The sequence below is a fragment of the Vombatus ursinus genome, unplaced genomic scaffold (genome assembly GCF_900497805.2).
Source record: "Vombatus ursinus unplaced genomic scaffold, bare-nosed wombat genome assembly UNPS02014847.1, whole genome shotgun sequence".
Taxonomy (NCBI): Eukaryota; Metazoa; Chordata; class Mammalia; order Diprotodontia; family Vombatidae; genus Vombatus; species Vombatus ursinus.
This window is the reverse complement of record NW_020954625.1, coordinates 1,085,085-1,098,318: the sequence shown is the minus strand read 5'-3', so window position 1 is coordinate 1,098,318 and position 13,234 is coordinate 1,085,085. Positions and strand designations below refer to the sequence as shown.

At 48.5% G+C, this 13,234-nt stretch overlaps 1 protein-coding gene across 3 annotated transcripts; it reads right to left on the bottom strand.

Annotated features, from left to right (window-relative positions):
* Window positions 1-394: 394 nt before the first annotated feature.
* Window positions 395-11,664, bottom strand: HYKK (hydroxylysine kinase). 3 transcript variants are annotated; one of them, XM_027840730.1, is made up of 6 exons: window positions 11,563-11,664; window positions 9,683-9,868; window positions 8,575-8,925; window positions 7,024-7,163; window positions 4,181-4,364; window positions 395-2,512 (listed from the first exon to the last, which is right to left on the bottom strand). In XM_027840730.1, the coding sequence occupies exons 3-6, from the start codon at window positions 8,918-8,920 to the stop codon at window positions 2,055-2,057; spliced, it is 1,128 nt and encodes a 375-aa protein (XP_027696531.1). In that variant the 5' UTR covers window positions 8,921-8,925; window positions 9,683-9,868; window positions 11,563-11,664; the 3' UTR covers window positions 395-2,054. The 3 variants fall into 3 exon arrangements, with proteins under 3 accessions (XP_027696531.1, XP_027696530.1, XP_027696532.1); XM_027840729.1 differs by lacking the exon at window positions 9,683-9,868; XM_027840731.1 differs by lacking the exon at window positions 9,683-9,868 and having other exon boundaries at window positions 2,419-2,787.
* Between the last annotated feature and the right edge of the window lie 1,570 nt (window positions 11,665-13,234).

The following is a 13,234-nucleotide window of genomic DNA, read 5'->3' as shown; positions in this document are numbered from 1 at the left end:
AGGTCAGAGCAGCTCAGTGTTTGCTGGTGAATGTTTAACAACTGGCTCTCACCACCCCTAAAAAATGTACACACTTAAGTTTGATAAGCATTATTAACATTTTCTCCATCACTTTCTTCAGACTAGATAACAGTAGAACGAATAAATTAAGCCCTGATTTGTAGTGTTTGTGGATTTCTGAGGTGTAAAGGCGAACACTGAACATTTAATAGTTGCAGTCTCCAGCACCAACTTGGTCTTTGCCAGTGGTCTGGCCAGTTGTTGAATTTTTTTTTCAGTCACAGAAATTCATAAAGTCCTGTCTACTAAGGCTTGGAGTGGTTGTGATCAGTGTTAGTGGAAGGACAGCCCACATCAATAAAGTATCTTTTTAAAAATATTAATATAGATAGCATTTATTTAGTGCTTCGAAGTTTACAACAAAGAATTAACAAAGATTTTTTAAAAAGAAAAATTCAGCAATTAATTAATAGCATTATTATAATATTATTAATATATTTAAAAAATTTGATGTTATATGCAATGTTCCACACCCAGAGAACACTATTGCTACCACCACTGGCACCCCACCTCTGTGATGGTTAAAGATGAAGTATCTTCTCATCTCCCTCAATGAAGTATCTTTTGAAGAAATAGGCTGATAAGGTTAAGTGGAGGGTTCTTGAAGGGAGAAATGGGAAACATGAGCAAGAGTCAGAGATCCAGTTGTGAAGGACTTGGAATGACAGGATTTTATTCTGTGGGCAATGGGGAGCCAATGGAGATTTTTGAGAAAGACAACTGTTGATCAAAGTAGTATTTTAAGGAGATGATGATGCCTTCCATAGTTGGGATGGATTGGGGGGAAACCAATTAAAAACCACTGCCGCAGTCCAGATATGAGGTGAAAAGGTTCTCAAAAGGATCCTGGAAAGGACCTTGGGCATCATCTAGTCTAACCTCTCCCCCCGCCATTTTACAGATGAAGAAACCGAGACCGAGAGATGAACCAATTTGCCCAAGGTCACACAGGTAGTAAGAAGCAGGGGAAGAACTTCAATCCAGGCCCTCTAACGCCAAAGCCTGGCCTTCCCTCCTCTGTACCATAGACATGGAAATAAAAGGAGCCATGTATTAACAGCCCTTGGAGACATATTCAGTTGGAAGATGTACTCTGTTGAGGTTCAGGTGACATCAGCCCTCTGTGGCCTTTAAGGCCCCTCCCAGTTCTAATCTATGATGCTACAAGCTGTTCAGCAGATTTTCTGGGACTGGAGCTTAGAAGAAAGGCTAGGATTGGAGACCCGAGTGTCATCTGCACAAAAGCAGTAATAGAGCCCGTATTAGGGTGATGAGATCGCCAAGAAAGGCAGGATTGGAGAGGAAAGCTAGAGGTCCATGGACCAACGCCCACCAGGGGAGGAGGACCCGAGGAAGCTGCCAGACAAGGAAGCAGAGTCAGGAAAGTGGAGACTCTCAGAAGCTAGGTCTGCATAAGAAAACAGATCCAATCTACTGGCTGGTTTTACAAGTGTAGCCCTCAAAAGCTCTGAGGCTCTTTATCTCAATCCCCCTCTCACTGAGTCAGATACCCCAAAGCAAACTTGTGTCTCCCCTTTGGATTCTGGGGGTCCTCCTAAAGAGTTGGGGTACTTCTCCAATGCCATCACTCTGGTGTGTTTTCCTCAGTGACAATCACCAGGAGTGATTAAGGCCAGTGTCATTTAACCAATTAAATGAATTCGTTTTTATAAAGGGATATTTACTGAGAAGACATGGCATGAACAGTGGTACAAACCTTTGGCAGGTTTCCACAGATATTCCACAGATATCTTGTGTTCAGTGGCATTATTATTAATATAAAAATTAATCATTTGAATTAACTTATGTCTCATAGTGTCATGAAACTACATGAAAAGTCAGGCTCAGTCAAACAATTCTCAGCTTAATTTATAAACCATAAGATAGTAGAAATGTGAGCTGCCCTTGGTGTGAACACTGATAGTGACAGCTAGTAAGTGGTGTTTGTGTAGCACCTTCGAGTGCTTACCATAGGCCACCTCATCTGATACGCTCTAGAACGTCCCTGCCGTGTAGGACTTGGCAGTCTCAAACCAGATGTCCTCCACGGCCTTCTGACCCCTACTGAGCAGGTTCTGCAGGTGCATCCAGCCTGTTCTGGCAGTGATCATGATATAGTCTTTGTTCTCGGGGTAGAGCTGGCTTGCATAGGCAGACATCACGAGCGACTGAGAAAATCGACTGCTCACCAGCAGAAAGAGGGCCCCCCTTTCTTCAGCTGTCAGCGGGATGACGCTTTCGAAGCCGGCCAGCACGTGGCCGCCCGCGGCGAGGGGATCCTTGCTCTCCATCATCATGTACATGATGGTGATGGCTAACTCAAACACGTAATAGCCTTGGCTCATGTCCTCAAAGTCCAGGACTCCAGACACGTGACATGCTGGGTCTCCAGAAGCCTTGCTGCTGGTCTCCGCCAAGATGTTGTAGCTATTCAGGTCCCCATGATTGATGCCTGAAAGCAGACCAATGAAACCAGTGGAGATGGGGCAAGGGGTTAAGCCCCCCAAATCACTAGTTTTATATTTTCACTCTCACTAAGGTCCTTCACACCATTTATTGGAAAAGTCAGCAGAAAACGAATTGGCACCCAAACTGTGCCTCTTTGCTTCACACAAAAGCACAGCCCTGAATACAGAAAGGACAGAAGCAGATTTCTCTGCTTTCAGGAAGCCTTCATGAAGCCAAGAGATGGGAACTAGAGAAATGTGGATGTTCTGAGCATGACCACTGAAAGAGCAAAGAGAAAAAATTAACTTTTATCACAGAAAGTTTATATCTGAATAAAGCACAAATTATATTTCAACAGAAATTCAAAACCCACAAAGGAAATTAAGATTAATTTGAGATTCACTGACTTTATCCCAGAGCTTTGAGAATAGTTTTAATTTCACCCTCAAATCTCATTATTCTTCTTGTGGGCAAAATGCTGCCTGATGGTGGTGATGGTAGGGGAGTCAGGAGGCCATAATGAGAGTCGAGCTTGGAGGCTTTTGCATCAGGCAGACCCAGAGCCGTGGGCTGGGAATCCCTGTTTTATCCCATTTACCCTGAATGCCATGGATCACTGTGCAATTTTGTACTTCTGTGCTATAGACACAATAAGATGTCAAAATCCAGAGGTTTACTCTAAGCACTTGACTATCTGGCCCTTCACGTTACTTGCTTCTACATTATTTAAGGAATAAGAGATATGTCCCCCTCCCCCAAAATGACTACCATATAATAACACAATGCTCTTATAAGAAGTTATTGAAAAGGTGATAATGATGTAGTGCCTGGCTGGTCCTAGGACAACAGGCATACAGTCTGGGTGAGGCCAGCAATGGAGACCCTCACTAAATCCAGACAAGCACATCACCGGGGCGGTGTGTGTGTGTAAATTTCTTGGCCAGAGCCCCTCTCTAAGACCATCCAGTCAGTTACTGAGGGGCCTCCATCTGCCTGGGAAGAGGTGTTTCCACACTGACCAATGGCAAATCTTTGCAGGACTGAAGAAGGAATGGTGCATCCCCCCACCTGCCCCTCAGAGTCCTGCTTCAATGCTCATCATGGCATGGAGAGAACCCTCAGTTCTCAAAGGCCATGTCTACAAAGCATATGCCCTGCGAGGTTCTACCAGGTGGGAAAGGCTCCCAGGGGGGTCCTGGCAAAGCCTGTGTCAACGGTGTCCACGGCTGAAGGGCCAGCCAAGAGAAATTCATAAAGGCTCAGCCACAGATGGGGGCTGGCTTTTCTAATTCCCCAGGGTCGGGGAAAGGGAGCAGGGGCTGCACTAAGGCTTCCCAAAGCTGCAGGCATTCATCTTCTCATTGGGGTTCTCATGGTGTAATCTCCAGCCAGCAGCCAGTAAGTGGGCACACATGTGGCAAATGCTCTACGGAGGAGGGGGAGGGGCCACAGTCTGAATTGGCAGAAGGAGGAATGATAATCATGAGACCACAGATCCACAAGGGAATTTGGGCAAATGGGCAGATATCTGGGAAAGCCTCATCCGTCTCATCACCTCCTCCCCCATCTCAAAGAGCTTGTCGTTAATCGCAAGGCAGCGGTTTACTGCCCTGGATAGAGATGACAGTCGTTACTAATTTGGGGGCTAATCTCTGATGGGGGAAAAACTCACATTCTCGAAAACAACTTAACTTTGGCACAATCTCATCGTTGAAGCGCTTGAGCACCCAGTCCACCATCTCTCGATTTTTGCCTTGGCCCAAGGCATAAGTATATTTCTCTAGAAGAGGAACATTTCTCAGGTTCCAGATGAAGTCCCCCCGATGCAGGCTGCTTATCTTTGGATGGTGGAATTTCTAAGGAAGGATTGAACAAACAGACATGGTAAGTAATGAGAAAGCCGTGTACTGGACCGTGCAGTCTATTGGAGGGGGAGGGAGAGGAGAGACACTTGGACCCTTGTGGGTGATACAAAGTGGAATTCAATAGAGATAAAAGAGATCCAAAGTACTCAAGGAAAATTAGAGGGAGGAAGAGATAAGTCTTGGTTGAGGGGGATGCCAGGGAAGGTTTTAAAAAGGAGACATGACTTGGGATGGACTTGAAGGAAGAGGAGGATTTTAAGGAGGAGATAAGGAGAAAGTTGGGAATTGACAGGATCAGATTTAGAGCCAAAAGGGAAATGAGAGGTCATCTAACACAACCTCCTCATTGTATGGATGAAGTGAAATGATTTGTCTACAGAGTAGTACATGGTGAGAAATAAACAGGTGAAGCAGGATGTGAACCCAGGTATTCAGAGGACCAGCCATGGACAAACCGTATCCTACCGTACTGAAGACATGGGATTGCTGAGCTATGGTCGCAGACAGATGACCCATCATGGTGAGTAGGAGAAGAGTGGCAGGAAGAGAAAGGAGGGAACTAGGCAAGCTGTAGGCCAGTGAGCTTGGCTTCTGGTCCTGGCAAAATCTGAGAGTCTGTTATTGAAAGTGGGGGTCAGAGAGGCAGCATGTCAGCAGGTAGGATGATGGCCTTCTAAGTCAGATCTGGGTTCCTGTGGAACCTTGGACACAACCTACCCATGTGGTCCTAGGTAAGTCAATCTCTCAAAGCCTTGGTTTCCTCATCTGTAAAAATGGGATAATCTGTACATTTCCTTCCTCACCAGTTTGTTGTGAGTAAAGCACTATGTAAATTTAAGTTATAATTATTTAGAAAGGGAAGCCGTAATCACCAAAAGCCAGAATGGTTTCATCAGAACAAGTCACACCAGACCGACCTCATTTGACAGGGAAATTCTGGTCAATCCAGAGAATGCTACAGATACATATACTTAGATTCTAGCAAAGTGTTTGCACCAGGTCTCTCCTCGTATACTTGTGGGCAAAATGCAGAGATGTGGGCCAAGTAACGGCTCCATCAGGTCAGTTCAGAGCCTCAGAATGGCTGGACCCAAAGCGAGATCCACGGTTCAATGTCGACCTGGAAGGAGGTTTTCCTGGAGCGAGCCGGGGATTTGTCTTGGGCGTTTTTATCAATGACGTGGAAAAAGGCACCAACAGCAGCTCAATCTCTCCGGCCTCCCTGGACGCGAGTTCCCCTCAGACTCTGCAATGCAGCCAAACTGGCCTCCTCTCTGGTCCCCACACGACTCTCAAAGAGGAGCCTGGCAGCATCCGGAACATCCTCTTTCCTCACCTCTGCTCCTGCCAGATGCAGCCCAAGGACCACCTTCTACACAAAACTTTTCTACTTCCCCCCAACTCCCCTTTATTTAACTACTTTGTGTTTGTTTATATTCATTGTCTTTATGTAGAACATAAAATGTTTTGGTAGGGGCAGCTAGGTGGCACAGTGGATAGAGCACCGGCCCTGAAGTCAGGAGGACCTGAATTAAAATCCGGCCTCAGACCAAACACTTGACACTTACTAGCTGTGTGACCCTGGGCAAGTCACTTAACCCCAATTGCCTAAAAAAAAAAATTCTCATTCTTGGGGCGAGTAGGTGGGGCAATGGATAGAGCACTGGCCCTGAAAATCAGGAGGACCTGAGTTCAAATCCGGCCTCCAACCAAACACTTGACACTTACTAGCTGTGTGACCCTGGGCAAGACACTTCACCCCAATTGCCTAAAAAAAAAAAAATAAAATGTTTTGGTGACCTAAAATCTTAATCTCTAAACTCCGGACTAACAGGCAGTGCTCGGTCCATTGCACTTACACCTTCAGCATGGAGCACACAGGAGGCACTTAATGAATACGTGCTGCTTGACTGACCGCTACAAAGACAGGAGGCAGAGACAGCCCCCTGGATGATGGACAGAGCTCAGCAGGCTGGGATGCTGGGCCTAATCTAAAGGATGAAATTTAATGGGTATAAATGAAAAAGCCTTCAAATGGCCTCAAACAATTTGTGTCATTAATACATGATGGGGAAGGTTCCTGGAGATGGCAGAAATTTTTAAAAGTCACAGAATTTCAGAGTGGGGAGAACCCTCAGTAGCCACTCAGTCCCCCAGGACCTCTCAACCCAGAGGCTGAGCACTAGAACTCCATCACACTTCTGGACGGCTCTTGTTGTCACGAAGCTCCTCCTCCTCACATCCAGCCTCAGTTTACCCTTCTACAGCTTCCAGAAGCATTAACCCTCCAACTGCAGCCAGTGGAGACCCAAGGACGCCCCAGGTTTTACAGGCTCTGGGCTCAGGGTTTTGGAAGCTTCCTCTCCACTCCCTCTCAATCCTTCGAGGCCCAACCCAGATAACAGCAGCTTCTCTAGCAAGCCCGCCTAGCTGAACGGCCGGCTCCCACACAGCACTTCCTCATCCACCTTATACTTTGCATGATAAGTTTTGCTTATGCGTCTTGTCTTTCCTGCCTGACGGATGCCCTGGGAGGGGACCTGCCTCTAACAAACGGCAGGTACTCAGTGATCATCTGGTGAATGAATGAAAAGCCGTGAGGCCGAACTTAGTAGAGAACAAACGCCCACTCGGGAGCTGAAGCCCTTACCTCCAGACTTCTATCCATCTGGGCCGCTAGTTTGCCAACTTCATATAGGAGCTTCGGAGTGACGGGAACCTGGGCTATGGGTTTTCCTGGCAGGAAACTGAACAGCCTCACTAAGTAACTTCTGGTCTCAGAGCCGCTGTCTATGCACAGAGAGAGACAGATGATCAAGACTTCAGGAGGCTCACATCTCAGCCCTGACGCGTTATGGTCACCTGGGTGAGCTTGGACAAGCAAGTCACTAAATGTCTAAGATGCCGAGTTTCCTCATCCAGAAAATAGGGAGAATACACCATCCACCTCACAGACCCATTGCAAGGAGAATAACGTGCACAGCATTCTGTAACAGTTATCGACTATCATTTATTAGGGCAAAGACTGTTCTGCCTGGAAATATTCACCAAAAAAAAAAAAGATTTTTAAAATGAGTGAAAGAGGGGCAGCTAGGTGGCGCAGTGGATAGAGCTCTGGACCTTGGAGTCAGGAGGCCCTGAGTTCAAATCCAGCCTCAGACACTTGACGCTTACTAGCTGTGTGACCCTGAGCAAGTCACTTAACCCTGTAACCCTGACTGTCTCATCGAAAAGCAAAAAAACAAGAAAAAACAAACCAAAGAAAAAAAAAAGAGTGAAGAAAAAACTAGAAAACAAGGAAAGCCAAGTCCATAGAACCCAAAACCCCACAGCCCCCTGGGGGGCCCAGCAACCCGACAGTCAGAGCCTAGGACAGGCTCAGGTCCAGCTTTGTACCTTCTGCAAACAAAGGGCTGGCCAAGCCTACCAGGTGGCCATGCTGGTCCTTGTGCTACCCACCTTCACCTTCAACTACTTCTCCTAGAGCAGGCTCCTAGCCAGCCCTCCCTGCCCCTCCCCCCACCATGATCCTCTGGGGACTGGGGCAAGGCAAGGGTGCCTTACGAGTCCCCATGAGGGGGTAAGGGGGCCCCAACTCTAGACTCACCCAGTGTTTCAGGGAAAGCATGGCTGTTTTTAACAACACAAATCCTGATGGCGGGATTGAGAAAACTAGGGAGTGGTGTGGTTTTTAGTTTGATTTCATACAATAAAAGTACAATGTTAGGCAATCATTTTATAAAGCTGGCCGGAGAATTACACACAGTATGGCGTGTTACAGGGCTGAGCAGCAGGAAACTTCAGGGCCTGAGTCTCATAAGGAAGGTCAGCCTGGGGATGCGGTATCACGTATCACTTGGTTTTACAGCTAGTGCCTGTGTATGTGTGCTATTCCTCCTGCTAGACTACAAGCTCCCTGAGGACAGGAACTGTGTCTTATCTAAACTTGGCCTCTTCCTCTGCCCCAGGACAGTGCTCCATCCACAGAAGGCAGGTGAGAGGCATTTGAACAAATTTCCAGCTGCTCCCTTGGCTACCAGAAGGATACTTCTTGGTCGTCAGAATTCCCAGCTTTGACCACTTCTGAAGCAAAGGCCTCAAACTGGGGCCCCTGGGGTCACTGCTCCTTCTCTGTCCCCACACCTGCATGGGTGATTCCAGCTGGGCTACAGATGCTTCTGGAGATCTGGTCACGGCTTACCTACGGACATCAGAGAGGTCAGGCTGCCCCCTTTAGTGGGATGCACAGTGGCGGTTGGAAAGCCTTCTGCCTTCAGAAACATCACGATGTGACTCTGCACCTCAACCAGGTCAGAGTTCTTGCTGGATTCAGTGTTGTTCACTTTGAGAACATACTTGAGGGGATCACCACTTGCTTTGGAGGCCCTCGGAACTTGCACGAGGAAGTTCTGATCGACATAGCTGGGAAGAGGCTGGATCTGGGTCACCTTTAACCCAAACACCGACTCCACCAACTCGGAGGCTTGGAGCTCACTGAAGGCGGGTCTGATGAGGGCCGGGGATTGCTGGTGCTCCGGGCTCGACATGGCTTCTAGGAGGCAAACGGGAAAGAGGCTCAAAGAAGGGAATCAGGAGGCACTTGTTCTCAAAACAGACTTTGGCCCTACCCTTTTTCCCAAGCCCTCTCGGATTACCTCATTCTCCTTCACACCCAACAATATGACCCTTCGCTCATACTAAGTTATGAAAGGCTAACAGCAGATTAAAGGGTGGCCTTTCCCAGGGTGATTTCCATTGTCAGCAGTTAAAAACCTGAACCGAAACAGATGAAGGCTGGCTGATAGAATTTCAGGTCTCAGTCACAGGTGTGAGAGAGACTGTGTGGGAACATCAAGGCCTTTCTCCTGTGCCCCTGACACTGGACCAGAGGCATTGTTTAGGACTCTGAGTCCATTCAGTTTTGTTTGGTACTACTAAAAACAGTTTCCTTGTTTATTTTCTGACCAGAGTGTTTTCTTTTGTTAGAAATGAGCTAAATAATCTCCCTTGTCGATATCGTCCCAAGACAATATACAGAAGCTTGAGTCGGGGATTAAAATATTCCTTGCCATTGAATGTGCTAAGGCCTTTCAAATTCCGGCAAATAGTTAAGCCTTCTATCAAGTGATTTATTTAGCTGACCACTAGAAGTGATCTGGGCTAATTTTCAGAGAGTCATATGAATTGAAAATTTAACTTATGGATTTTTTTTCCTGGAGAGTCCTTCAGTTTTCAGAAGCTATAACTATGTCTGAATGAGATTCACAGAATCATGAGAATGTGAAGGGCACTCAGAGACTCTGGTCCACCTGATGCTTGGAGGATTCCTTCTCCAGCATCTCCAGCTAGTGGTCATCCAGCTTTTGCCCGAATGCTTCCAGTAACAGGAGCTCAACACCTCATGAAAAAGTCTGTGCCAGCGCTGAAGAGCTGAAATCTGCCTCTTGGCTTCAATGTTCCAACCATGAAACTATCCTCGGCGCCCTTCAGCGGACCTAAAAACCAAATACACCCATGGGGTGGTCATGGTGTTTATTTCAAAGTCTTGCCCACATCCTTCTCTACAAAGCAAATCTAAAACCTTCCTGGATCTTTGCTGACAGGTATTATCCTATGAAAATGAAGGATCAATGGTTTCCTTATTGTGGGACCTCCTGCTGAAAGCCCCAAGTCCTACCGACCCTTTTCCATGCTTTAGTTAAACTGAATTATTCACAACACAAGCAGCAAAACTCTGCCTCTGAGTCTTTGCTAAACTTGGTGTCTGGAACGGCCTCCTTCCTGGTTTTAGCCTGTCCTATGAGGGCCAAGTTGAATGCCTCTTGCTTGCCCCCTAAGACTTCCCTTCTACCCTTCCCACCCCCTTCACCTCCAAATTGGGTAAAGATTTCTCCTTCCTCAGACTGAAAATAATTTTTTTTTGCATCTAATAATTACAGTGCAAAATTATACCTATGTAGTATTGGGTATATGTAAAATATATATCTATTTATATATGTTATATATATATATGTATATTTAATATATATATATATATATATATATATATATATATATATATATATATATATATAAAATCCCTACCATATTTTAAGTTCCTTGAAGATAAGGTCGTGGCTAAATTGTGTCTCTTCCCGGGCCCTGAGCACAGCGCTCTGCACACAGCAGGCATTTAATAAGTGTTTCTTGAGTTCAGTGGAAGCAGGCTATCCTAGAGCCCTGGCTTTTCCAGCCTGGTAACACCCGCCGGCACTTTCACCCCCTGGCAGAGGCGTGGAGCCCGGGGGGCACTTCCTGGCCACCCCCAGCAGGGAGACTTTGGCCGGTAATTTTCAGGCCCTCCGCCTCCCCCTTATCTCTTCCCAAGACAGGAGGCGCCGAGGCCACAGAGTCCTCAAGTGTGTCTACACTTTGCACCCTGTGCTGACATCGCGTCCGGAGGAGGCTGTTTGCCGACCCCAGGAAATGAGGTTCAGCAGCCACTTTAAGAGCGGAGGGAGGGGGAGCTGGCCCCGGACCCGGACCCGGACCAGCCGGAGAGCAAGCGGAGCGTGAGAGCCCAGGGAAGGCTAACGCCGGTCCGAGGAGCGAAGGCGGCTCCGGGCTGGGCACGGAGGGCATCGTGGGGGAGGCGTCCTACGAAGGGGGTGGTCCATGCCCCCGCCGGGCACCTCTCCTACCCCTGCCCTTATTCCGGATGAACCTGGGGGCTCCCACCCGGAGGGGGGGGGTCTCCGTCTCCCGCCGGCGGCCCCCGGCCTCCAGGGGATGCTTTCTTCTCATCTGTAAAATGGGCGGATGCGGGGGTGGGGAGAGGGGCGGGCCCGGGGGTCTCGGATGGGTCCTTCCACTCTGAGGCTCCCCTCCCTTTCCTGACCAGCCGAGACGCGGTCAGGGCGGCCGGACCGGGGTCCTACGGCCGGATCCCAGAGGGGTCACTGCCTGACAAGGTCCGGGGGCTTGACCTTGGGCCGGTCAACGAACCTCGCCAGCCCCAGTTTCTTCATCTGGAAAAGGACCCGGCCGGCCTCTGAGCTCCCTTCCAGCCCTAGGCGGCGAGGTGGCTGGGGAGCCTGACCTGAGTTCAAATCCTCCCCCAACTACTAAACTAGCCGTACGACCCCGGAGGGCACGTCCCCTCCTGCCTCAGCTTCCCCGTGAGCAAAATGGGGACGATCAGAGCACCTACCTCCCGGGGCGGTTGTGAAGAGCCTGGGGGACCGTCAGAGGGAGCCACGTAAGCACCAGCCCGCCCGCAAGCCTCCACCGTGGGCCCAGCTCCGAGCTGAGCCCCGCCAGGCTCACGGGAGACCTGGGGCGGGCCGCCAGCCTGGGGGGCGGAGCCCTTCCTTATTCCGCTTCCGGATTGGTCCGCGCAAGCCCCTGGGCGGGGCGGAGGAGGCAGGGACGCGCCCCCGCGTCAGGCCCAACTCCTGATTGGCCACTTCCTCTCTTCTCGTCTTTTGGCAGCTGATTTTGCAAAAGAACCAGATTCTGATGGGTCAAGAGTCCTCTCAATCGGTCACCGTGGTTAGAAGAAGAAACCACGTTTCTCATTGGCTCTCCTGACTTTTCCGCCCCAATCTTGCTCTAGGAGGCCCCGCCCCCAAACTGCAAACCGACCACCTGATTGGCTAACGTCCTGAGGCGTGTTACTGCCCCCTCCAATCACGGATAGCAGCAGAGACTCCGCGGGCTTTGAGTCACTTTCAGCCTTGGAAATGTTCCGATGCTCCCTAGCCTCACATTTGGCTATTAAAGCCTTTCACAACGTGGCTGCAGCCCACCTTCCCAAGGTTATGCATTACTCACCTTCACTCACTCGCCAGACTGGCCTTGCTGTTCCTCTACAGGCAATCCATTCTGGATTCCCCAGAGCAGCTAATGCTTTCCCCCATCCTGACCATGAATGCATACATCTAAGTGCACAGACTGTCTCTTCTGAAAGAACTGCAAGCCACTTGAGGGCAGGATTTGTTTAATCAGGTTTTGCAACCTCAGTACAGCGGGCACTGTGATACCTGATTATTTTAAGGTTATTCTCCGAGTTTGGCATTACTGCAAGGGGTCTCAGTTAGGTATTGCTATCTTGAAGGTCTTTGGGAAATTGTTTCTCCCAGGAGAAACTTGACGGTCTGTGGGCAGAACACTAAAAAGCGTCTGCTCGACCTGTTGTAATCAATTATTTGTTAGTCTGTAAGCTTCTTCTCAGAGTATCCCTCTTTCCCCCCGCAACCCCAACCTGGCCATTGGGCTTCAATGACTTGACTTTGCTTATCTTCGCTAGAGATTAATCATACCTCCATTTGCCTCCTAACCTTGTACCACCCTCCACCGAGTTGTCTTCTCAGAAGTTTGTAACTTCAGGCTTGTTCTCACTTGGGGAAGGAGATTCTAGATGGCACTAAAACCCTATGCCGAGTCTGTTTGGATGACCCTTCCCTTGCAGGTATATGAAATAAAGAAATGCCTTGCTCAAAGAAAGAACTCTAGAGCCATGTTTGTTAATCAATTGGATCATCCGGTGGGGGCGGTTAAGTCAGACTCTTGAGTGGTTCTGCAACATTCCTGGGCTTGCTAACTCAAGTTCTAGGGCATCAGCCGTCTAAAAGGGAATCCCTCTTTGATTTGTGCTCTACTGGACCTTCTCCATGACATCGGCTAACACTCTGAGAGCTCTTTATCTGCCTATTTTACGCATCATCTGGTGATTAGAGGGCCACCTAGCTAACGAAGGCCAGAGAGGGAAGAATCAGGACCTATGGGTCGAAAGTTGCAAAGCAGCACATTTTGGCTTGAGGTAAGGGAAAACGTCCGTCCTAACAATTACGGTTTTCCAAAAGTAAAATGAATTGCCTCAG